Source organism: Mauremys reevesii, linkage group 6 (genome assembly GCF_016161935.1).
Source record: "Mauremys reevesii isolate NIE-2019 linkage group 6, ASM1616193v1, whole genome shotgun sequence".
Classification (NCBI taxonomy): domain Eukaryota; kingdom Metazoa; phylum Chordata; order Testudines; family Geoemydidae; genus Mauremys; species Mauremys reevesii.
In genome coordinates, this window is record NC_052628.1 from 87,227,029 (window position 1) to 87,253,807 (window position 26,779).

Consider the following 26,779-nt stretch of genomic DNA (forward strand, 5'->3'; position numbering starts at 1 on the left):
GATCCAGTGGCTTGTGGGGTGGCAGCAGAGTGTGTGTGCCAGTATTAGCTGTATTTCCATATTTCACTGTTTAGTGTGTTCGATGTGTTGCTATATCAGCAGAGCTCTCTCTGCAATGTTTACTTTTACTGTTTTAAAAGACCTTAACATTCTCATGTAACTCAGTCATTTTATCCTTGAGTATGTAACTATTGTTAGTACTACAGTTAACTCACATCTTGCAAATCATGTCCAGAAAAGCTGACACATTCTAATCATCATTATTTGGCAATGTATGACACATTTGTGTTAGCTCTGCTTTGGTTTTACAGTAAACCAGTTAGATAGGGGAAGTTTATTTTCCTTGTATTGTTTTAAATTCAGGCTGTTTCCTGTTACTCATATTTCCTGGATCCATGAAATCTGGGAAAGGCAAAGAAAGTGCTGTCTTCTTCCTCATCCTCCTATCATGTACAATACCTATGGTGGCATTTAGCTGCTATATGGGGATCCTGCTTTCACTTATTTTCATTTTTGTCATTTCAGAACTTTATATTGGTTTCATCATTCACGCTCTCATTTTGAACTGGGTTAGGATATATAACCCAGTATATTTGTGAGTGACTGAGTCTGTCTTCTCACTAAGCAATTTTTCAAGCATGTTGCAGAACCATGTCTAAATTCTGCTGCAGGACCTGAGTACTGAACCTAGTTCCACCAGCACAGCTGAATTTGTACAGTGCAGAGCACTAACAAGGTGCATGCTGAACAATGATTTTGAAAGTATTTCATTTAGTGGTTTTAAGCATGTTGTAAAGCCATTTTCAAAACCAGTGGACCTTTGTGTTAGGGTGAACAGGTGTTAACAGTGCAAAGGTTCTTACTGATGTATAGAATAAAAGTTTTTGCTCAAACACATCCCTGGGGTAACTCTATTGACTTTTGTGAAATTACACCAGGAGTTAATTTAAACTCATTGTGCTCAAATTCTTTCCCCTCCCGCCCACAACACATATTAACTCAGTTAAGTCAAACATGATGAGGCAAAAAGTAACTGGCATCAGTCCAAAGGCAAAGATTATCTAGCTGTGCAGCCAGAGGATTGCTTGCTTTTCTTATTCATTTCCTCTCTTCGCCGCCCTCCTACTACCATATTCATTTAAGGTATTGTTATAACACACAGGGTTTCTCAGATGATGTAACTAGAAGATTTATGGACTTGTCTACAGCTACAATTTCCTTGTGTAGACAAGCTCTGAAAAATACATATTACTACAGTGCCACCACAATCAGCCCCCTTAGGCAAACATACAAAACTGGGTCCAAAAGGCATTGCCACAAATAACTTTCCTGCATTTCCAAATCCACACTCCCTAGGCCAATTTATCAGAACCACTGTTCCCACAGTAGCAATTCTATTTTCCTTACTATTTTTATCATTCTACCACTGCTAATAATAAATAATGATAATAATTCCATTGGGAACATAATGAAAAGATAAATATGCCATCAAACTGGTTTATAACAACTTCTTTAAATCTACATTTTAACAGAGGGCATGTCTATACTACAAAGTTAAGTAGGTGTAAGGAATGAGTCCCAGGCTCTAACACAGGGGTGGGCAAACCTTTTGGCCTAAGGGCCACATCGGGGAATAGAAATTGTATGGCGGGCCATGAATGCTCACAAAATTGGTGTTGGGGTGCAGATGATGAGTTTGGGGTGCTCTGGGCTAGGACCAAGGGGTTTGGAGGGTGGGAGGGGGATCAGGGCTGGGGCAGGGGTGTGGGAAGGGGGGCAGGTTCTGGCTGGGGGTGTGGGCTCTGGGGTGGGGCTGGGGATGAGAGGTTTGGAGTGCAGAAGGGTGCTCTGGGCTGGGATTGAGGGGTTTGGAGAGTGGCAGGGGGATCAGGGCTGGGGCAGGGAGTTGGGGCAAGGGGAGAGGCTCAGGGGTGCAAGCTCAGAGGAGCGCTTACCTCATGTGGCTCCCGGAAGCAGTGGCATGTCCCTTCTCTGGCTCCTACACAGAGACACGGCCAGGAGGCTCTGCACACTGCCCCATCCGCAGGCACCACCCCTGCAGCTCCTATTGGAGCACGTAGGAGCCAGAGTGGGGCCATGCAGCAGCTTCCAGGAGCCATGTGATGCGCCCCTGACCCTGTGCCCCTGCTGGAGCACTGGAGCGGGGCTGAGCCACGTGGTGCGGCCCCCAACACAGTGCCCCAGCCAGAGTGCCAGAGCAGGGCTGAGCCACGTGGTGTGGCTCACGGGCTGGCTTAAAACGCTTGCAGGCCGGATCTGGCCCACGGGCCATAGTTTGCCCACCCCTGCTCTAACAGGAATACACCATTTCAGGGTATGTATTTAACAAGCTAATGTGGCATAGGGTGACCAGACGTCCTGATATTATCGGTACTGTCCCAATATTAGAGGTTTTGTCTTATATAGGCCCCTTTAACACCCCATCCCTCCAACCTGGTCCCCATTTTTCACACTTGCTATCTGGTCACCCTACTGTGGCAGTTCTTGGGCATTTGAAACCACTTGGCCTTTGAGGTGCAAAAATAACTTAGTAATGAACACTCTGCTATGGCTCACTGCTTTATTTCTCGATATTCACAAAGCTAAACATTCCCTCAACATGCAAACAATACTCACTGAAACAGAGTGAATATTACATGCCTAATTATTAACTATAGATTTTGTGTAAAAGAAATGCCAAGTAGAATCTTGCCTAAAGAGCACAGGTCCTTTCTCTCCATCTTTGTTCACTGAAGGAATCAATGTTTTGCTCCTCTACCGAGAGGACAAAATATCAATCTCCATATACTACAGGGATTGGTTTTCTTTCCGATACACACACTGATTAGCATATCAAGATTGTTAGGAAAGAAGAAACGGAGATGGAGAAGATTACCTCCAAAACACACTGTTAGTAAAATGACTTCATAATTGAAGCTATAGGTTTATGATCTGTGGGTCAAATCCTGAGAGGCTTGACACCTTAAACTCCTGCTGACATCAAATGCTCAGGATTTCAGGAGTTGGTTATGTGTGGGTTGGTGTTTGGACTTTTCTAAACAACTCTTTCTATAACTGATGTAAATAATTTTTAACCACAGATGTGAGAGGCTACCAAATATGTGTGGGAACTTTGGTACATAAATGAGTGATATCTGTCAAAATGAGAGACATTTGAGATATGCCTAAAGAACTAAATTAAATTATTAAAAAGTTCTTTCAGCTCTAATCCTGACGTAGGCTGTGTTTGGTGTCAGCCCAAAACTGATTTTGGGTGGGTGATTTGTAAAATTGCAGGAAAAGTCTTTCAGCCAGTTTTGGCCTAGGCAGGCAAGAAAATGTTTTCCCAGTAAGTTAAAATAAAATAAAAGAATAAATAATAATAATAATAAACCCCACATTGTAAACAACTAAAATGTCATCTTTGGTAGTTTGTACCACCAACATACAGCACTTAGGTATGGTGTGTGGGGCTTGGTGGCCCTCTCTACCTAGGGTTGCCAACCCTCCAGGATTGTTCTGGATCCCCAGGAATTAAATATTAATCTTTAATTTAAAAATATGTCATGTGATGAAACCTCCAGGAATATATCCAACCAAAATTGGCAACCCCATCTCTACCAACTCGAGGGTAAAAACAGTCAGCCACACCCAACTCTGTTTTATGCAAGCTCTTTCATGCTTCTGCACACTGTAGTAGGGGCAGAACACCCTTAATATGTACTTCTATAATGTGGTGTCATTTAAAATCAATGGAGTCAGGCAGAGTAAGCTTGTATGGTTGCCAATATTGTATTTCAAAAATAAAGGACTGTTTTCTTAGCACTTTTGCCCAACTTTTCCCAATATGATTATGATCATTAACATTATTAATTATTATTATTAGTAGTAGTAATAATAATATAATAAGCAGTACTCACCTACATTTGCCAGGGCTATTTCTTGCTGCTTTTTGCAAAACTCAGTAACTCCCAGTCTTGTTGTACAGAGATGAAGAAATCTTTGCAGGATACCTGGACGTTTATGCAAATTTGGAGTTCATTTTTAACTAAATCTATGTTGCATCTGTTCTGTGTGTCAGACCATTTATTCCCCATTAATGAAAAAATCCTGTCTACAAATGCGTTTGATCCTGATACACTAAGTACAAACTACACAGTTTGGAACAAGTTTTTCAAGTTTTCTTTTCCACACTTCTGAAACACATACATCCATTTTTCACTGATATATGTGGAAATGTCATTTCATGATGTTTTGATCACATCTCGACTGGTGCAGAATTCCTCATTTTGAGTGCATCTGTTCTGTGCTCATGATCTGAGAAACTAAGCTTCTCGTAGAGACCCATGGGTTTCAGCTTCATCACTGCATTGTCAGTAGAGAAATCAAACCATTTATTGATGTACAAAAGCAGAGTCATAAAACTTAATGATGGTTTGCTTTACCTTCGCTTTTTGTTGTAATAGTAGCTTTCTCTTCAGTTGTTTGGCCTGGAATCCAAAAAACAAATCCTCTTTCCGGTTCAGCATCTTCAGCTTAAAATGGCACATTTCCACATACACGTCAGTCAGCAACACATAGTTTTGATGCTTCCAAGCTTCTCACAAGTATATCAAAGACACAAGATGTGTTGGGGAAAAAAACACATGCAGGCATCCTCACCATCTTATAGGCACATGTTCTTTAATGCTACTGGACAAGACTCCTGTAGTGACTTGAAGTAGGCTGTAATTGCTGGCCAGTTTCTCAAAAGTTGATCAACTGCTGGATTAAGGGATAGCCATCTTGTACTCACATGTCGCACTACTTCTTTCCATTCAATGTCAACAAACTCAAAACTCTTTGGAGTTCTTCACTGCATATTGCGGCCACAGAAAAATTGCTGTAAATTTTCAACACAGTTGTTTCTATGTCAACCGACAGCTGAGCACGTGCATGTTTGCAGGTATTGTGGGCTATGTGTGCAGGGCAGTTTGCCTTCAAAATTCAGTCATTATCTGTACATAACAACTGATACACCTGACTGTGTTTGCTATAGTTCACATTTGCATTATCAGCAGAGTATGCAGTAATGCAATTAACATTAAGCTGGTATTTCTCTAGGCAGTTCAAACTAGCATGATGAATGCCTTTTGCAGATTCATCACCATCTTCATAAAAATCGAGCAGCTTGAACTGAACGCCATCTGTTATGATGAAATATTGTAGGCACATCGGAAAATTCTTCCTATTACCCTTATTTGAGGCATTGGTCGCTACAGAGAAATACATGTGCTATCCTGGTAACGGTGGTAATAAATCCCATAAGCAATTTCCCACAGACATTGGGGCAAAAACATTGATCACAAATAGCTCTGCTTTGGTTCTTACATGACATAATTTGTTCTCAATATTTGAATCATGAAACATTTCACTGGCAAGCTTATTACCACAGTGCATGCTGTTATAATTTAGATTGTGTTTACCTGTGTGGCAAACAGTTGTAATTACGCATGCTGCAATTCTGTCACTTTCAGTGTTTGAAGAGACAAAGAATTTGCTAACATTTTTCATGCCTTTGGCCTGCATGTTTTTCTTATGTCTATCAGTTGCTGCATGCTGCTTCAGGTCAGTTTCACCTCTATGCCTGTTAGTGAATTAATGCTGGCACAAAGTACAAAAGGCTTTACCAGAATTGCAAGTGACAGATTTAACCTAGCTGTATTTTTCTTCCCATTTATTTTTATATCTACACAGTCTTTTCTGTTTATGTCTAGGAGGAATGTCTGGTGTTCCCAATGCTTCACTCATAATTGCATTGAATGTTTTCCTGACCGCGTGTAAAAGTGTGCTGTAGCCAGGGGCGGCTCCAGGCACGGGGGTGGGGGGGGACGACGCAGTAAGGTTATCGGGGGCACAAAGACCCGATGGGGCCATGCTGAAAGGCTGGAATCAGGAGGGAGCTCTGTCTGACAGGGGAAACAGACAGGGCTCTGTGCAGGTGGTATTGGCTGCCAGGACCAGGCTCCCTGTCCACCTCGTTCCCCCACTGCTGCAGCTGCAATAGCCACCAACCAGCAGTTACGCTCCTCTGCTGAGAATGCTGACAGAGACAGCGAGCAGTGAGGTTACACCCTGGGAGTACTGACTTCCCTTTCAGAGAGAGTCCCTTCCTGACCCTGGCCCTTCAGAATAGATCCAGGGCACAGAGCCCAGTCCACTTGCCCTGCCAGACAGAGACTGTGCAGAGAAAGTGTGGGGGAGGGGGGGCTGTGATCAAGGGCTGGAATCAGCAGGGGGCCACTACTCTCAGGTGCATCTTTCTCCTCTGGACCTTGAACCCTGACCTCAGCCTGGTCTTCTTTCCCTGCGCAACTCTGAAGCGCCAGAGTCGGGAGGGGAGTGGAAAGATACACCATGAGTACTGGCCCCATGCTGTTGAAATATAGGATAAAAGTCATCCCATACTGATTTTGTATGGGACAGGCAATTATCTATTTAAATAAGGGATCTCCCTTGTAATACAGGACTATTGGCAATACTAATGTCACACCATAGCATCATAATACTTGTCCTTTTTATTTTCCTCCCATGTAAAAGCTATAGAAATTAAACATTTGTACTAAATGTTTTGTTAGTACAAAATTAAAGTTGAAATATAAACGCACAAAGTCAGGCAATGTAAAAATGGTGGTGCCATGAGAACACATTCTACAAAAGCCCCTTGTATGACAACAAGGAACTGTACATTGGCTGTGTGATATTATTTTGACATTTATTGAATTGTTTAGAGAAATGTGGCCAGCAAAGGGAAATTAGATGAACTCTGCCTTTTGACTTTAACATGCAAATAGCTGTTGCTGTACTGAAAGAGAAATTCAGAAACACAGAAGTCCAGCTTGGATGAGCAGCACCACACCGATCTGAAATAATCTTTGCATGTAAAAGAGGATTGCCAAGGAGTGGAACTGGGGATGTAGCCCCCAATCTTGCATCCTTGGAGCAAATGGGAGTTTGGCCATTGACCTTAATGGGAGCATGATCAGGGCTTTAGAGGGGCTGAGGGAGTTTCTACATTGAAAACAGTACTCATGAGTAATCAGCATGCCCATTTCCCATCCTACGCCAGCTCATGGTGAGTGGTGTCTGACCCCATGCCAGTGGAGGTTCCCTCTGACACGGCCTGCTCCTTGGGGTAGTTAAGACGAGTTTACAGCCGAAATGCACCCATGGTGCAGCCTAAAGCAGCCACACCGAATGGTGACTTTCATGAGTTTTGTGATCAGTATGACAAAAGCACCCAGGCCCAGCACATCACCAAATTCCAGCAAAGGAAGCTAGGCTCCAACTTCCTTTAAAAGGAAGTTGCCCGTTGCCCTCACCATGATGTAGTATAGCTAGAGGCGTTAGGGGGTGTGCGTGTATTTTTGCAACAGTTGAAGTGACTCACACAACCTGTTTGAGAACTAGCATTTTGAAAAGTGAGGCACTCCACTTTGTTTTAAAGTTTTCCAATTTTTTCATAAAGCCATATCTCACGAATGCTGTAGTCAGTATTTGTTCTCGTAGGAAGTCCTCAGTAAGATCCTGTGCAGGAGGATTTTTTGAATGAATAGGGTTGTGTTCATTTTAGGAGTTATTCTCCCTGAAGCAATTCACCCCAGCAGAACCTATGCACTTAAGTTTCATTTACGCCCTATTTTGAAGGCTTAAGTGGTAGCCCTATCCATAGGACTAAATTTCACCCTATGGATTTCAGTTTGTTTCAGTACTGCAGGAAAGTTCATAAACTTTGTCCACAGATGTTAATACCCCTTTAATTTCTTTACAGAAAAGACTTGGCTACTTTAAGTCTGAAACTAAGATTTGAGTACATTACTTGGAGTGACTATGAATGATATTTCAAGTTATTGTAATAACATACACACATCCTAATAAGTGTTTGTCCTTGTAGCAGGCTCTTGACATGCCAATGTAAGGAGAAAATGTTATATAAAGGGGAAGTGCTTAGGAAATAGGATACAAAAGGAAACAAAATACCCTCTTTATTAAAAAATATAGTTTTTAATCTTATTGTAATAAATAAATTCTAATAATTTATGACACAGTAAAGACAAGTGCGTATCTTGCAAAATATAACCAAACCATAGCTTAATGATACTTAGAATCCAAAAGTGCTTCCAAAATGCATACTAAATGATTTAATGAGAGTCTATTTTGTATCATAGAAGAGCAGACATTCCATCTCAACTGTTTCCAAAGAGTCCACTCCATGGGCTATTCTTCTAGAAGGTCCAAAGTCTTGCTTTTCAGATGGTTGATCAGAATAGTGATCGGTTGCAAACTGGTGGTGCCAACTATATCCCTAGTTACAGTAAACAGTACAACTTCTAACTCTCTGGAGCATCTTCAAAGGGCAAGAGATTATCTGTTGACTTCCAACCCAAGAGGAATCATGATGTTGACAAGAGAGTTAAACAGCCTTTTCTCTGTTGAAGTAACTAACTAACTAACTAACTAACTGCTGAATGTTAGCCAATATCTTAAAATCTACAGTAAGGAGAGATGGTGGCCCACATGCATGACATTCAGTCTCCTCCTTATCCTTGTATGGGTCAAAGTGATGACAATTTCATCCATGGAGGCTGGAAGTTATAGTGTCTCAGTAGGGAATTTAAAGTTCAGAGAAAAATTGGAACGTTTTAAAAACAAGTATGAAATGCATTAGGGTAGGGACCTAAAGTGCTTTCTTTTTTGACAGAAGTATTAAAAAAAACCTGAACATCATCCACAAAAGTGCATAATGGACAAAGCAGACATGTAGGAACTTAAATAAATACAAATACATACACAGAAAGCCTGATGCTGATCAGTTTTACATCACGATAACTCCATTAACTTCTGTGAATTTACTCTGAATTTATACTGGTGTAAATGAAAGGAGATTTAGACCAAGACATTTTAAAATAGTATTTAAAATAAAACTCCCAGAGCTCTAGAACATATTCAGTGAAGGAAGAAAACATTCTGCATTAAGTCACCTCAATTCGTACATCTGTGAAAAGAAAAAAATTAAACAAGCATTATAGAAAAAAGACATCACCACACATTTATGACATCGTTTACCATCTTTAGTTTGACTAAAGGCAAAAGTAAAATAAATAAAAAATACATAACCTACAATACTACACAAATTCTGCACCAAGTTGTGCCCATTTAGCCAATAGGGTTGAGTGGATATAAATCAATGCAGAATTTGACCCAATCATTTTTAACCCCAGAAGAAAATAATCTCTATTGTGGCTTGTAATTGTCCAATTACCACATCACGGGCCCAATGCAGGCAAAATTTGTTCCCATTAAAGGTCTGTACCTTTTTAACTAGATCAATTTTTAATTCAGCTGAACTAGCACAAACAATGCCAAACTAACTGATATTTAAAAATTAACTGACTGATGGATCATATTCTGCAATTATATTCTTGATGACTTTGGGCCTGATTTAGCCAAAATTAGCATCTGTGGTCATTGACTCACAGGAATCTCCAAGTGCGAACAGAGAAGGAGGAATTATTCTTTTACTAACTACTATCAAATTCCAGCTTAGATGGTTGTGCTGCTACATCCCTAAGGACAGAGTCATGTGACAAATACATAAAAATGTAATCCATGGACTTTACTGAACATTCTAATATTTTCTCCATGCTGCAGCATATTAACGAGGGTGATTGTTTATCTCCAGGTGACTGAACATTAACCAGCGATGGAAGAATTGTAAAAGGGTCTTATTCTGAAGTTACTGGTCTTTCCCTGCCTGGAAGCTACTTTTTGGAGATCAGCCAGAGAGACCTAAAAGATTCCCTAGAGTGCAAAGATTTAAAAACAAAAAATGTAACTAACAGGTAGGAGAAAGGAAAATAGGAGGCCTCAGATCAGTAAGTCAATAATTGGGAAAAGATTCCCTAAAATCACAGGAGTGTGGACTAGGAAGTACTCAGAATCTGCATTTATATTTTTAAACTGGTCTCCAGGCCAGTTCATAGTCTGTCAGTTCCCTTAGCAACAGGTGCCATTAAGCTTCAACTCCCACTGGGCTATACCCTTTCCCTGGACATGGAAGCTGGCAGATGATTTGTACTGTATGAAGTTTGCTACTATTTTTCTTTTTTCATCTGTACTTACTTTCTAGTTCTTCATTCTCAGGAGAAATCTCTCTGCAATCGCCCTCTTCCTCATCTGTCGATAATTCTTTTAAAATAATAAAAATAAAATATCAACACACACATACACACGAGTAGGCATAGTTTTTCCGCTCCCCCCATGTATGGTTATAAATCCTTTGTAAAGAATTCTGACCATGGCATTCTAGGTAAGCTGAGTGCCTAATTGACCTGCAGGCTTACAGAAAGAATTAATGCATAAAACAGTTTGTTTTATAGAACTAAAACTAAAAACTGTTTTTCTCTCTAAAACACTATTCATCTGACGTAGCCTCTGGAGGAGGGAGGAAATTGAGCCATTTTAAGGCATCCTAAAATGGACAATCAAAAACTGACTCATTCAAAATCACTAGTCACTTTTTAAAATCTTGGTCTTTGTGTTTGCCTACACTTTTAGCCACAACACTAATTTCTGTTTGGTAGGACTGTTTGTGTTGTAATATGTGAAGTTGGTCCAGTGTGATATTTTACTTAATTTACTGTTCAGAATATATGTTTTTATTATTTCAGAAAATAAAAGGCACGAAGTTCACTGTTTTATTATTACTGTCTAGTTATCAGACACCTTAAAAGAAGAATGTAAAATGGAGCAGCATACAATTTTGCTTAGGGTTGCCCCTATTACGTAGGGAGTTCTCAATTAAGCCAGTTTCACTTGAAGCACATCCAGTCACATGTATGCAATACTTACTTATCAATTTCACTGCTGCATTATTTGTACACGTCTCCCTGTCCTGATCTTTTCTAGCTGCACGAGAAAAAGGAAGAATATGAAAGAAAATACTAATTTTAGATTTAGTGTTACTAAAAAAAACCCTGAAATATTTATCTAACTTATTTGCTGTTGTATATTTTTACCTCAAAAGACTACAAATTAGGTATAGTATCTACTGAAAAATCACCATTGTCACTGTTCCAATGCAAACTCAGGGGGAAAAAAATAGCTAAAGTATTACTCCTTCTTGTAATTTAGGAAAAATGTGACCTTAATATCACATTCCCAGGAGGGCATCTTCTGAGACACCAAGGCTTTCCCATGTTCCCTCCTCCACTTTCACTGTGTACTCCTGTTCCCACCACACTCTGATAGCAAAGGTACTGTTGATTGAACAGTACCCTCTGGAGTCTGCTAACACCACTGCTGACATCACTTGTGGGGCTGTTATAGAAGAATACAGAACATTTATACAGATATCTCCATAACACCCTGTTATGTGGGGCAGGGGAAGGCTGTATGAAGAGATGAACTGAGTCTGACAGCAATGTTATGCTATCATTAACCTGATGGACTAGGAATATGCAGGCCTACTGGAGACCTTATCATAAATTTTGATAATGAAAGACCTTTTCCATGTGATTTCTAGCCAGAAAGTATTGCTATTTCCAGTGCTGGGGTGGTGATGGGGGAATATATTACATGGCCTGAAATAATAAAACAGTTTCATAACCTACAGAGAGGTATTACTGAAAAAGATACCACATAGCTCTGTATTATTTCCAGCTGAAGTTCATGCCAGCTGTGTGTTTATGCCTACTACATAATTTTAAAAGATTTTCTGGTGAGCCGTTAGCCCTTTGCCTGGCTCAAACTTCCTCATGCATTTCTGGTCATATTGTTACAGTATGACAAACTGGTGTAGTTCTGTAAGCCTAACAGGTGTGTCAACACTGAGACATCCAGTACTTTTCAGGTAATCCCTCTGCAACCCAGTTTGATCCTGAAGCTACCAGTTTTTTTAAGTCACTCAAATTAACTGAAGAAACAAAACCTAATTTAAAAAAATAAAGAAAATGGAACAAACTAGTGGTGGCAAACCACTACATGGGGAGGCGGAGTACCTCTTGTGATAAAATCTTAAAATTCTTGCAGATACCTGTTTATGGTCATTTCTATTACATTTTAGCCATGATAAAAATATAACTAGAATGCACTCATTTAGATCCCTTATAAAGTTGAGTCAAAGTTCAGATAGTTTTGTTAGAAGCTATGACAGAAAAGACAAATATCATGCCAGCCTAATGACATGTAGGTTCCATATCATGAGGGAAACTGAGGAACCGGAAGCAGCTTTGGCAATGCCAGCTGGGTAGGAATGCTTTCACTTTTGAATGGGGAAAGCCCCACTCATAACACTCTGCAGCAGCATCTACAGATTGACCAATGGAGATGCATTATCAGCTACCTGTAGGCAGATGACCAAACAGTTCACTGTGCCAGGGAGATGATAAATACTACCTTAACGGTTAGTATGTGGTGAGAGCAGATTACAAAAAAACAAAGGAAGCAGGAAGGATGTGATACAAGAATTAAGAGAATTGGGGGTTTCAGGGTGAAGGAGTTGGAACAGATCATCATCAGCTGATTTCAATTCTATTAGTATCAACAAATATAACAAAAGGAGAAAAATATGGTAAAAAAAATGTATACCCTTTTTTACCCAGAGCATAAATAGAAGCAATGATCCAGAGAGAACCAACACAGCCCCAGCTGTTGCAAAATAGTGTCTACTGTTAATCCTTTGGCTACCTACTGGACAATCTAAAAAGGATTAAAAGAAAATGATTAGGGAAATAATCAAGTTACAGTAACCAGTTAAATTACTCAAGCGAGTTAAACTCTCTTGAATCTTAGACATTTCAACAAAACTTTTTTTTAAAGTGTCTTATTTTTTTCTTGATTATCAATGAGCTCATGGAACTGGACAAAATGGAAAAATTTCACAAAAAATTGTCACCATTTAAAAATACAGGATATAAGTTATATAGATTTTATTTCTCTGCGACTATTCCAAAACCCAACAACCTGAGAATGTTGTTAATATTATTGAATTACAATAATTAGTTTAAGAAGTTCAAACAACTTTGATCACTACAAGACATGTCCATGACTCATTACTGTGCTCACAGGGGAAATACAGAATCATCGTAATGTAAGGCTGGACTGGACCTTGAGAAGTCAGCAGGTCCAGCTCCTTGTGCAGAGACAGGACCAAGTAAATGTACCCCATCCCTGATAGGTTTTTAAGAACAGGTTGGACAAACACCTCCAGTGGTGGGAATTCCATAGCCTCCCTTGGAAGTCTATTCCAGAGCTTAACTACCCTTATATAGTTAGAAAGTTTTTCCTGATATCTAACCTAATCTCCTTTACTGTAGATTAAGCCCATTACTTCTTGTACTGCCTTCGGTAGACATGGAGAACAATTGAGCACCATTCTCTTCATAACAGCCCTTAATATATTTGAAGATTATCAGATTCGTCCTCAGTCTTCTTTTCTCAAGACTAAACAAGTTTTCTAAAACTATTATCATTTTTGTTGCTCTCTTCTGGACTTTCCAAATTTTCTACATCTTTCCTAAAGAGTTGTGCCCAGAGCTGGACACAATACTCCATCTGAGGTCTCAGCAGTATCGAGTACAGAGGGACAATTACCTCCTGTGACTTACACAGGACACTTCTGTTAATACACCCCAGGAAGATATTAGTCTTTTTGAAGGCTAACATTTTATGAAGGGAGCTTAATCATTAGGGAAAAGATATACAATAGTGCAGAAACTGATTTTACACCAATCACTGCAAACCTCCATCTGAAGTTGTAGCTAACACCTCTCTGTTCACGTCGCAGGTATAAACCCCCTGCTCCCCCACTGCATGTAATCACCCTACTCTAGGCATTTCAGAATGATATTCAAGCAGCTTATTTATTTTTGCTTTCTCTTTTGCTTCTGCTGTTATCTACTATGTGTACCTTAGGGCGATTATGCACAAATTCTGGTGTGATACATTTTAAACTGAGTTCAAGGACACACCCTGATGCTGCATTCCAAGCCATGTGAGACAAGTCAATAAACAGAAACTGCTTCAAACAAGGTGGAAGACAATTTAATATATATCTTTGCTTCCGGAGTCAGTGCTATCCAAAGAGATGCACTGGATAACACAAAGGGGTCTGTGACAGGATGCAGGGGGATCACTCTTCCATAGGTGTTCAAGGAAATAGCTATCACAATAACTGCTCAGGAAACAGACTGGGGAGTATCCTTTTGGAAAGGCAGAGTTCCACACCCAGGATTACAGGGCTGGACTGTATCTCACCTGGGGATTTTGCTGTTTAAATCATTTCACTCCCTTGTTAAATACCATCACCCCTTGAGACTTTGCTCACCATAACACTTTTTCCCTCTGATGATTTATTCTAGCAGTTTCCAGGAGCCTCACCTGGACTTTTGGATTTATGCAACCTCTTCCTTCCACTCCATTCTATGTACAGATTTTGATTATGGTGCTAATTTGTTTAAATTTAATGTAGGAATAAGGAATTGATGGCTCTGATCCCCAAACTGTACATGTTTATGATTAAGTTCCAGGGGAGGGTTTCATTTCTCGGCTCCAGCTAGACTGGGACATTTTCTACCCACAGGTTCATATATAACTTTCACATAACTTTTAAAGCTGTGCAGAACTCCACACCTTGAATCACCACCCACCCACTCCATGCATTCTGGAAATATAAACATGGTGGAAAAATATCCTAATAGCAACACTTAGCATTTTCAGTGTTCAGAGTGCATTACAATCACGATCACATTAATGCCTATACAACCTCGGCAAGGTATTGTCTACGTTTTGCATGTGGGAAACTGAGGCAGGGCAGTTCTGTAACTTATCCAGTGCCATAGAGGAAGTTTGTGTAAGAGCCTGGATTTAAAAACCCCCACAAGAGTTTCCAGCTATTAGGCCTAAAATTCAAACCCCCAGATTAAACCCATTTCTAAAATATATTGCTTGGCCTTGTCTAGATTAGGAAAAGCAGATTGTGGTTGATCCAATAGACACCCTTACAATGCACTAACATACTTAAGAAACATTACCTGGTATGATTAAAATAGCAGATGTGTTTTCTTTAAATTCTTTGTTCCAAAATATACAGTGAAATGTCTCATTAACACTTGAGTTGGTTTTAAGTGTGCTTGTCACACTATACAGTTGATCAGTTCCTGCTTCATAACTTGTGTTTGCTTTGGCACTGAAGTCTTGATGTTCCCCATTACGCCAAATGACTTCTGCCTTAGGATACCCTTCTGACTGGCATATTAACTCCCATTCGCTGTGTCCTGCAGTCCCCTGGACAGTCACAGTTCTTTTGGTTATGTTTTTATAAGGAGCTAAACAAAAACAATGATACAAAAAGCTATTATAGCTCTGGTGCTGACAAGAGTGTGTGTTATTTCAGTAGGTCATGCTCTTTTCACGCCAAAATTCTGCATGTGAGCAAGTAATATTTTTTGATGATCAAGTTAAACATCATTATTGTTTGCTTCATCATTATGGTATAAGTGGAGAGGTAGGTTTGTACCTGGACTGATCTATTTTCACTACAGTTTTGCAACTTTTTTTAAAGATTGTATCAACCTTCGCAACCAGTGCTTTCTTCAGCTGGCCTCCCCAACATCATTCTTCATTTGTTTCACTGCCATGTGTGGTAGAAAAGGGCAGAGTCATGGACTCCACCAAGAGGTAGGTGTGGGGTTGGGCTGCTGTGTAAGTGCCAGGAGGGTGCCTCAGAATGGTCAGTGGAGGCCTCTTTGGATGCTGAACCCAAGTGGACAATTGTGGTCTACAGATTCTGCATCATACATGCACCAGAACCCACAATTTATCCCATAGCTCCCATCAGCATCTGTGGGAATTACTTGCATAAATATCTGTGCATCAAAGTGATATTAATATTCCCCCTAGTCTACATGTTTTCCACTGTATCTTTGTGGGAGAACAGTTTGTAGTGAACTTTGCATTCTTGATACTGAGTAAACTCTTGTGCAGAACTGCAAGGTTCAATCTACAATATATACCTAGCAGTATTGAGACAAGCAATCCATAGTTTTTCAGAAAGAAAATGAGGGCAACATATAACTTGTATCAGGGGTCACAGCCTGGGGCAAGAGGTGTCAGCACCATCCCTGTCTAGAGGATGGGAATCCATTCAGGTATTTTGCCTTTCCTCTCCCCTACCTCTGCAGGATTATTCCTCTTCTCCAGAAGGCAAAGCTATGGGTGAGAAGGGGCCATAGAGGGAGGTTAGAGCATCCTCAGTGTGACCAGGAGGTAGGAGGTGCTCAAGGAAACCTGAGCACTTTTGCACAAGAAATGCTCTGCCTCATCTCCACTTCCCTCATTACCCTCCAAATGTAAGTGAGAGAAGGAAAGGATGGACAGCACTTACTCTCTCAAGTTGACTTGCCAATGCTGTAATGCAGAGGCTTGAGCTAGGTCTTACACACATTGTGAATACTAGTTACAGATGAAGAGCCAAATTTCACCCTCTGGCATTATTGCCATCCCAGTGAAGTCAGTGAGGGGAGACTGTAACTGGATAATGCAGTAATAAACTGATTTCCACTATCTGGAATAAATACTTACCTTTTACTTGTAAAGTGATCGTCTTGTAGTCAGCTCCCTCATAGCCAATGAGACAGAGGTAAGTCCCTGCATCTGTAGGTTTTACACTGGTGATCTGAAGCATAGACTGTCCCAACTGCAGTTTATCTTTCAACAAATTTACTCTTCCCCTATAGTTGCTGTGTTGGTTATTCAAGTTTTCCTTTCCTTTGTGAAGTTTGTAAACCTCTTTTGTATGTTCCTCTTTTTTCTCCCAAATGACACTTAAATCTTGAAGCTTTAATTCACCATTCACTCGAAACCTGCATTCCATGGTCACGTTGCTCCCATATTCTACAATGTACTGTGGCTGGGGAACTTCAACTGTGAATAAAGCTGGAAAACAGAATTCAGAATAAAACTTCTTTTCCAAAAAGAACATGGATTTTCAAAGTTATATTTTACCAACCATGTACATACATTTCTGTGTGCCTAATTTATGCACACAAACATTCACAGCGTCTGTGTGCAAGTTTGGCATTTGTGCATGTACATAACCAGTTAGGTACCTAACTGGCTCTTTACACCTGAGATGTACACACACACAGAGGATATTTGTATACATAAACTAGGTGTGGGTGTCCTCTTGGCCCCTATTTTCAGAACACCGAGGAGAAGCTTGTACCATTGCTGCCTGTTACAAGAGTGCACTATATTTGTATATATGTAAATAGTTACTAGATAAAGTGCCAGCTGATGACACTGAAGAATATGTAGCATAGTACTTGGATTTGTGGACCAATAAAATGTGCACACTGCAATGTCTTCCTTTGTGCAGTTCTTTACATCTGCTCTTTACACCCCCACCCACCCACACTGTTTTGTGGATACACTGAAACATTTACCCCTGCCAGCTGCATCAGTCTAGCCCTTTTCAAGCACACACATTTGGCTTAACATTTAAATGATAAAGAACAGTGTTTTTTTACCTAACAGTTTAAGAAAAACTAAGTTGGAAGGTATAGTTCCTGTGCCCATACATTGAAAAAAAAAACAACCAACCCTAAGCAAATATTTCTGCTTCTTACCATTTAGGAAATGCCCATGGGACAGGAATATACACAAAAGCAATGCATTTTCCATCTTGCAGAAAGAACCTAAAATGATACAAAATCCTATTATGGTGTGTTTTCTAACATTACACTATACACTGTACTTTAGCCAGGCAGAATGTAGTAACTGGACATAAGTATTGAGTTCTACTATAAACAGATATATGCCAGATTGCCACAAGGTACATCAGAAGTCTAGTATTGTATCTAGTATCAGAGGGGTAGCCGTGTTAGTCTGGATCTGTAAAAGCAGCAAAGAGTCCTGTAGCACCTTATAGACTAACAGACGTATTGGAGCATGAGCTTTCGTGGGTGAATACCCACTTCGTCGGATGCATGTAGTGGAAATTTCCAGAGGCAGGTATATATATGCAAGCAAGAAGCAGGCTAGAGATAACGAGGTTAGTTCAATGAGGGAGGATGAGGCCCTCTTCTAGCAGTTGAGGTGTGAAAACCAAGGGAGGAGAAACTGCTTTTAAAGTTGGCAAGCCATTCACAGTCTTTGTTTAATCCTGAGCTGATGGTGTCAAATTTGCAGAGAATTTGACACCATGGTGCAAATTTGACACCATCAGCTCAGGATGATGCAAATGTGTAGGATGGCAGACTTGTAAAACTGTGAAGGAAAAAAAAAATCTACCAGCTCAAAATCTGCTTCCTTGTGCTTCCCCACCCCTCCCACCTCCGTAACTAAAAGAGTAAGTTACTTTTCTCATTTGTCAGACCAAAAATTACTCACTCCTGGATTAACTGATTTTTAGAAGTCTTATGTGGGAGTGTAAACTATAAAAAAGAAGTACTGCTAATTTTAACTGCATATGCTAACTTCATTTCAAAAGGGCCACATTTCTAAGTACACATTTCAATCAAGAAGAATACCCTAGGGCCAAATCCTACAGTCCTTATTCAGTCTATACTCAGGCAAAATTCCCATCAGTGAGTTTTGTGTGAGTATGGAGGACTACAGGATTTTTTCTTATATATTTTTAGATCCCCAAATTTCACACCCACACAAACTGCTATAGAAATTGGCAGTGCTTTTATTAAACTGCCTTTAGGTTTTGTGTAAGAAATTAGGTATCCATAATAGTTATCTACCTTCCTAGTTATATACTGATAAGAGTTTACCATTTACTTAACTATTTTTTTCCTTCAGCATTCTAGTTGTATTTCAATATTAAGCTGATAATTAAGCAAGCGTTTCAGCTATTGTGCTGGGTTATAACACATGTCTAGGCTTTGACAACACTGTAGATTCAAGGGCATGGAGTGTGCTGAGAAGGCTCAAACTTCTTTCTCCCACACTTTTTGACTGGATTCAGGGCCCAAGAAGGAAAGCGTTAAGGGTCTGGAGAGTCAAGGCAGCTGGAGCTCATGAAGCAAGCAGGCCTGAGCTACATGCAAGGCAGGAAGAGGATTTGAGGAGCCAGAGTAGGATGCTCTGATTACAGGCAAAGGAGAGGGTGGAGTAGAAGCTCAGAGTGAAAGGTCTGTTTCTGGAGTACGCTTGTACCCTAGGAGGAAAGAACTTCATTTTGGGATGGGTTGTTCCTTTGATGAGAACAATCTGGGAAGGTTGACATATGAACTTGGAAGCGCCTACCCTGTGAAACACACAAAGGATGTGACTGTTGAAATACAGAATCCCTTAAGACAGGAGACCTCCTATTTTAACGCACCAGAGGTGGGAAAAAATGTCACAGGATATTTTCCATAGGGAAATAAACCAAAGTCCAGGACAGCTCACACTGCACATAAAACAGACAGCAACAATCATTATGGAGCTTGGTCCTGCTCCAGTTGAACCTGACAGACGTACTCCTATTGACTTCAGTCAGAGCAGCCTTAGGCCTTAAATGTTAACCTAAGCTTTTTAGGGCAACGACTGTCTTTTTATTACACAGCTGTACAGCACCTAGCATAGTGCCCGCCCCAATATCTGACAAGCACTTATAGGTGCTACTGTAATACTAATACTAAAAAATGATCACAACCCAAATATTCTAAGTTTCCAATAACTATATGTTATGCCTCATGATTTCTCATAAAGAGTCATAGAACACAGATATTGTGCCCAATTCTTCATTCATACAAGTTTTACGTTGCTGTAACTCCAATGACTTCACTAGGGAAACTTCTGCAAAAATTCCCCAGTGTTGCTAATAGTGGTTCAACTTCACCAGAGGCAGCAATACTTGGAATGTTAGTACAGATAACATTTTAAGCCTCATTCATCTAACCATGCTCAGAGCAAGGTTTGATCAACAGTGCTTGGAATGCTAGTGGCAGCCAGTTGCCTGTCTACACTAGGGCTCCCAATATTACTAACATGGGGTGGCACTGAACTGCTGTTAGCAATGGAGAGAAATTTCAGCAGTGTTTGTGTAGACTTGCAAGTAGGAGTAAAAGAAGTGGGGAAAGCACTGCTCCCCCTCCTCTGGAAAAAGCAAAGGGAAAGCTTTGCCCTCCTCTCCGTTGCTTGGGGGAAACAAAGCTTCCTCACAGCTCCCTCTCCTCCATGGCTGGGACAGTAGGAGCTTCCCCTCCTGTTTCAATGTACTCTAACCAGTATCTGTAACTGAGAGAAAACTGGGTCCATTATGTTAAGATCAGAGGAACAAACAGCTCCGTCATCTTCATTAGCTTTCTTGTACTGTGATTCTTGAAACACAGGGTGGATAGGGCACAATTAAATGTTAAAGATCATAGTCTGATTGGATTTATACTAGTATAACTAACAAGCAACTCCATTTGGCTGCAGTGATTACTCTGGATTTACACCAGTAACACAGCATAACATGACATTTAAAGCACAGTCACATTAAAGGGCACCAGTTTGTTGTGTTTTTGTAGAGCTCAGGATATGTGTATGAGAACAAAGGTTGAATTCACAGGAAACCACCTTTAAAGGTCATCTAACACTGTGGCAAGTATTTCTCTGCTCCCTACCTGTTGCGGCATCCAGCCACAGTACAAATGTAAAGGAAGAAATACATAGATATAAGTCAGTATTTAACCTTGTTACTGTAAAGTGTGGGAGAGGCATAGAAAGTCCTATAGAAACAAGTGAAAAAACAGAACCATTTGAATGTACACATTCAAGTACTGAGTAATCTGAAAGTACCCAAGGAGTGGTTGAGGGGGTGGATTTTTGTGAGTAGCTAGACAGAACTAGGAACTGCTTGCACTAGATTCTTTTGCAGTTAGAAAACTGTTTAATGATATACACAGCTATATATATATATAGCTATTCTGGGGCCCTATGCAGCCCCCATGCGGGGGGGAGCAGGCCTCTGTGGGGGAAGAACAGGGGGGGCTGTCCCCAGGCCTCCATGGGGGGGCAGGACTGGCTTGGGGGGCAGTGGGAAACCACCCCCTAGTACTCAACGGTGGCACGGCTGGAGCCAGGTCTGCACTTCCCGCAGTTGGTGAGTGCACCCCCGCACTGCTGCAAAGCTCAGAGGAACGGGGGTGGGGCTCGGGCTGGGGCAGAGCAGGGGCGGGAAGAGGTGGGGCTGGAGTGGGAAAGGGGTGGGGTGGGGCGGAGCAGGGTGGGAGCCCTGGGGAAGAGCCGGAGAAGGGGCTGGAGTAGTATGCAGCTGCACAGGGCACCAGGAAATTTGGGGCACCAAATTTCCTGGTGCCCTACGCAGCTGTGTACTTTGCATATGGGTACAGACAGCCCTGATGATATACAATAGAACCTCAGAGTTACAAACACCAGAGTTTCAAACTGACCGGTCAACCACACACGTCATTTGGAACCGGGAATATGCAATCTGCAGCAGCTAAGGGGGGAAAAAAGACTAAAGAAAAAGCAAATATGGTAAAGTACTGTGTTAAATGTAAACTATTAAAAAAATAAAGGAAAAGTTAAAAGATTTGACAAGGTAAGGAAACTGTTTCTGTGCTTGTTTCATTTAAATTAAGATGGTTAAAAGCAGCATTTTTCTTCTGTATAGTAAAGTTTCAAAGCTGTATTAAGTCAATGATCAGTTGTAAACTTTTGAAAGAACAACCACAATGTTTTGTTCAGAGTTATGAACAACCTCCATTCCCAAGGTGTTTGTAACTCTGAGGTTCTGCTGTATTCTTTATATAAAGACATAAAGCCAGCTTTTTAGAGTGAGGGACAGATCCTGCTCTTCTGTAGGTTTGTACATCTCCATTGAGTTCAGTGGGAGTTACATGCACTTAGCAAAGGGAAGAACTGAGCTCTTAGTGCTCAGAAATTGGAGCTGGTTGAGAAAGCTACACAAGATCAGCAAAGAATCCTGTGGCACCTTATAGACTAACAGACGTTTGGGAGCATGAGTTTTCGTGTTTGATCGCCACAGAACTGTATCATGTTGGTGGGGGTGGCAGGGCAGAAAGAGAGTCCTCGAGATAGGACAGACTTGTCTTCTGGGCTGTGTGTGTGGTTGGATAGATTGACGATATTGCTGGGTGGGTTAGGGGTACCACGGTTGTGGCCCCATGTGGCAGGTAGGAGTTTAGACAGCTTACAGTCCTTTTTCCTTTGTAGAAAAGATAAGAATTTTGCCTTATGTGTTGCAAGCAGTAAACACTTCTGAAAAACTTCCCCAGGAATGCAATTTCTGAGAGGGGTGGGGTGAATCGTATTAAATGAAAGTGTGAATGAAAACCAAAGACAGGATGTGTAAACATTGATCAATATACACACCATGGAAGTACACACTGTGCTTCAACATGCTTTATTAAATATAAAAGTACACTTATTCATGTCTCTAGGCATACTGACAACAATTAAATTCACATAGGGATATAACAAAAATTAATATACCCGTCTGTAAATAAGCAGCCAGTTGAACCCCTATTCCACTCTGCTCTATGCCTTCAGACCTCACCAGGAGCCATATCATATAGATGGCTTTTTCTTCAACAGGCCCTGAAGGTCTACAGAGTGGGCTATTTCAGATGACAGTCTAAAGACTATGCATAGACCCTGAGTAAGATTACCTTTAAGAGTGCAGATACTGACTGATGGACATACACATTGAAGTATGTTATTGTGCTAATAAAATAGGTATGAATTTTTAAAATATTTATTCTATATTTAGAGGTGAGACACATGCTTGAAGCATAAGTTGATGTGTGGATGATGCCACACCATACATCAGGACAAGCTATCTTACCCCATTAATCAAGGGTCTGATAATGTGGGGTATGGAGATCCCTCAGCTCCCATTAAAAACAATGTGAACTGAGCACACTATGAACAAGGTGCGGCACCTTGCATGACAGGCTGTAAATGAGGAGGCTGCTTTCGTGACCATATCTACCTCGATAGTTCCTTGTCATTCTCCTCCATTAATGCTCTCGTTCTGCCCCTTCCAAACATCAAGCTGCATTTTTAGCCATGTAGCTTCGTTTTCAAAGTATTTAATTAGACCCATCCTAATTGCTCAGTCTTTCTTTCAAGGTGCAGAGCACCTTCTGTGTGATACTGAATGCCTTTGACTCCTGTTGCTGTCATGGGAATTGAAGATACTCAGAACCTGGCAGGATTGGACTCCAGTGCTAATATGTCTACTTTGCTGTCCAAACTTTTAGTGCCAACTTCCTTTCTGTTGAAACAGTGGGAAACCCCTGAGTAAATCTATTGCCTTCAACAGATCCTGCCCCCAAAAGCTGACAATTGAAGGGTCCAGTTCTGCAGACCTTTGCTCGCCTGACTGGTCCTTATTCATACAAGTAGGCCTGGGAAAGTCAATGGGACTTTTCTCATGAGCAAGATCAGCCTCAACAAGAAAGAGTGCAGACAGAGGAGACTGGAAGGACTCCAACTGACCTTTTTGCTTTTCAGTTTTCTAAATTTTATATCTTGACCGGTTTCTCTAAATACTACTAGGTTAACTATCGGAGTGATGGGCACAAGGCACTAACCTCACTCAGCTGCCCATGCCTTCCTTTGCACAATTGCTCAGGGTTAGGAAATAGAGGGGAGAGAATGCCTCTGGGGAGGGTATCCAGATGTCATGGAACTTGGATAACCACCACCGACTCGTGTCTAGCTTCCTGCTAACTGCTTTCCTTATGTATTGTTTTCTAATTATAGACAGTATACATCAAGGAAAAGACCTTGTTGATGGGAGTTACAGTGCTTTACAGTGGCAAGTACTTTGTGCTATCATTTATGAGCAAAACAATCATCCTAACTAATGGGGCAAATAATTTAAAACTTCACCATCAGCGGGTTTTTTTATTTTTCTGTATATAACATACATAAATCAAAAGCAGCCTATATTCAAGTTCTGTTTAGGAGATTTTCCTGACTCTGATATCTTAGCCCTTTTTCCACATGATATTCCTAATCAAAATCCATGCTCAGAACAGATTTAAGAGATGAATTCCCTTGTAGAATCTCTTAAATGTTCTTTGATGTAGATGAAAAAGGTGCTTAGCCAAAAACAAAACAAAAGCACCTGAACACACGTGGATGCAGAACTAAATACAAAAGGGTTTGTTTTCAAGGTTGTCAGGTTGTGACAGTTTAAAGAATCAGTTCTGCATTCTTTATTTAGGCAAGACACCTACACAAAAAGGGAATTTTGTGATTAACTGGACAGTAGAGTCCATTAATGACTGCAGAGATGTGTCACTAGGCTGACCCAAGAAATATTTTGTCATTTACACCCACTCAAAGCCACCTCCTTAAATGTGGCGATGGACTGGCCATGTACTTCAGATGGCATAGGCGCCGACTCTGTGAGAGCACCCACAGAAAAAAATTAGTGGGTGCTTAGCACCCACTGGCAGCCAGCTCCCTGCTCTCCTGCCCCCGTGCCTCCCGCCTGCCAGCAGCTCTGCCAATCAACACCTCCCCCTGCCTCTCAGCTGTTTAGCAGTGTGCAGGAGAGTCTGGCAGGAAGGGAGAGGAGTGGGGATGGGGCATGCTCAGGGAGGGGGGCGGAACTGGGTGGGAAGAGGTGAGGAAGAGGTGGGATGGGAAGAGGCAGGGCAGGGATGGGAAGAGGCGGGACAGAGGTGGGGACTTGGGGGAAGGAGGCAGGTGGGGGCGGGACTTGGGGCAGAGAAAGGGGTTGAGCACCTCCCCCGCCCTGAGGAAGCCAGCGCCTATGTCTGATGGAAACTGATTCCATCACCAGAATAGCAATAAGATGGACATCTGAAGGCTCAGTGGTTTGAGCATTGGCCTCCTAAACCCAGGGTTGTGAGTTCAATTCTTGAGGGGGCCATTTAGGGATCTGGGACAAAAATCTGTCTTGGGATTGGTCCTGCTTTGAGCAGGGGGTTGGACTAGATGACCTCCTGAGGTTCCTTCCAACCCTGAGATTCTGTGATTTGGAAAACAAGGCCACCTGAAAACAACATGGCAAAGAGTTGTGGAAGCTGAGCTGAAAAACCTGGGGCACAGCTGGGGAACCATTGAAACAGACAGGAGTGGAGGAGCTTTGTCACTGCACTAAATGCCCAAAGTGTAATGAGAACATGATGGTGACAAAAGCCACTTCCTTATTCAAGGAGCATTTGTAAATTGGAAGGTAGGACAGGCATGTAGCATGTGGTGGCATTTTGCACAGATATAAAGCTATAAGTCAGAGAGCGGACCATGCCAGCTACTTCAGCACAGATTAACAGTCGCTGGGAACGTGTCACTTAGGGTAACCCAAAATATTTTGGCATTTACCCCCCCCCCCAAAAAAAAACCTCTTATTCAAATTAAGAAACAATTACACAAAGAGGGACTGAGGTAACAATGAATATATACTGTTATAAAATTCAGTCTAGTTTATTTTGGGAAAATGTCTAAAAACTGTAAACTCGTGTTGAAGAATTTTTTAAAAATAAGTCAACCGTGTGCCTTTCACTAAGGAGCTTGGCTCAAGAACAGCTTCAGCCTTGTAGTACCCCCCTGGGGACCAGAAAGGAGGGCAGCCCTCACTCCCACCCCGCGCAGAGTAGGGCAGCAGCAGACATTCTGTGACCATTGCTAAGGTCCCCTATGGTCATCATGCTTTTCCCTCCGCGGAGGAATGGCTAGTGCGTCTGCTCAGTAGTGGGTCCATCCTCCTCTGTGGGGCTAAAAGCCATGGACACTCCGGAGGCGGACACCCGTCACCGCGTACAGCCAGGTCCCCGCTATCCTACACGTTGAGTTTTGTTTACACGGAACAGCTGCGTCAGCGTCACCATGCCCCTTTCGAAATCAAACCTAAGTCGATCGCTTGAGAGAGAGAGCTCGCTAACCACAGGCGCTGCAAATTGGGTGCGTTCAGGCAAAGCCCGCCCTTCCCCGTGCCCCGCACTCGGCACCACCCCAGTTTTCACGGTAGACGGGCTGCAGGGGGAGCGGTAGGATTTGCCCCTAAATGGGGAGCGCTTTAAAATCAGTCTAGGGGCGGGGGGAAAGCTCTCTCCCTCCAAATGCGAGCGGCCCGGCAGCTCTCGCCTCGTGTGGGTGTGAGCACGGCAGGCGGACGCCAGGCAGACATGCACACCCCCCTCGGGCACGTTTCCACTGCTCTAAGGACAAGCGACAGCCACACACCCAGCCTGCGAGGCGCGCCGCTCTCGGCGTTAAACGCGCGCAACGCCTGGAGATGACGCTCTCTTCTGCTCGCCCCGGAGCTGTAAAGTTCTCGCTACGGGCTGTCCTACCTTTCGGAGGGCCAGCGAGAGTCTTCCGCCGCGGGGAAAGGCTGGATGACAGGCACAGCAGGTGCAACGCCACCGGCTCAGCTGGAGTCAGCAGGGAAAGCGGCAGCAGACGCGGTAGAATATGCTCCTCCCAACTCAGCTGCCTGCTCGGGACTGCAGTGAGAGGAGAGTAAAGGGGAGATCTTCTTTTTCTGCGCTCCACCCCCAAACTTCCCTCCTGGTCTTGCTTCACCTTCCAGGAGGTTCACACGCCTCTGGGGCTTGGGGCACGTACCCGGGGTTTGCCTCGGTGACCCTAGACGGGAAGCAAACGGAAGGGAATTCCAGCCTGACTCAGTCAGCGCCACTAAATCTCATGACTATCAGTGTCATAATGAGAGTCATTTATCCAGAACAATCCCTTTGTTTTCTGCTTGAAAACACTCCCAAGTGAACTCAGAGTCCAG

The 26,779-nt window shown here is 41.9% G+C and overlaps 1 protein-coding gene across 8 annotated transcripts in view; it reads right to left on the reverse strand.

Annotated features, from left to right (window-relative positions):
- Positions 1-8,085: 8,085 nt before the first annotated feature.
- LOC120408000 (programmed cell death 1 ligand 1-like) overlaps positions 8,086-26,779 on the reverse strand; it is an 85,137-nt gene continuing 66,443 nt past the window's right edge. For 3 of the 8 annotated variants that reach the window (XM_039544442.1, XM_039544441.1, XM_039544443.1), the window contains 8 exons: positions 26,334-26,486; positions 17,667-17,735; positions 16,621-16,974; positions 15,072-15,365; positions 12,628-12,738; positions 10,891-10,947; positions 10,162-10,227; positions 8,086-9,034 (listed from right to left, as the gene is read on the reverse strand). In XM_039544442.1, the coding sequence (XP_039400376.1) occupies positions 9,012-9,034; positions 10,162-10,227; positions 10,891-10,947; positions 12,628-12,738; positions 15,072-15,365; positions 16,621-16,974; positions 17,667-17,735; positions 26,334-26,486 (1,127 nt within the window). In that variant the 3' untranslated portion in view covers positions 8,086-9,011. Of the gene's footprint in view, positions 9,035-10,161; positions 10,228-10,890; positions 10,948-12,627; positions 12,739-15,071; positions 15,366-16,620; positions 16,975-17,666; positions 17,736-26,333; positions 26,629-26,779 lie in introns of all 8 variants that reach the window. The other 5 variants (XR_005600363.1, XM_039544446.1, XM_039544444.1 and 2 more) reach the window with 5 other exon arrangements.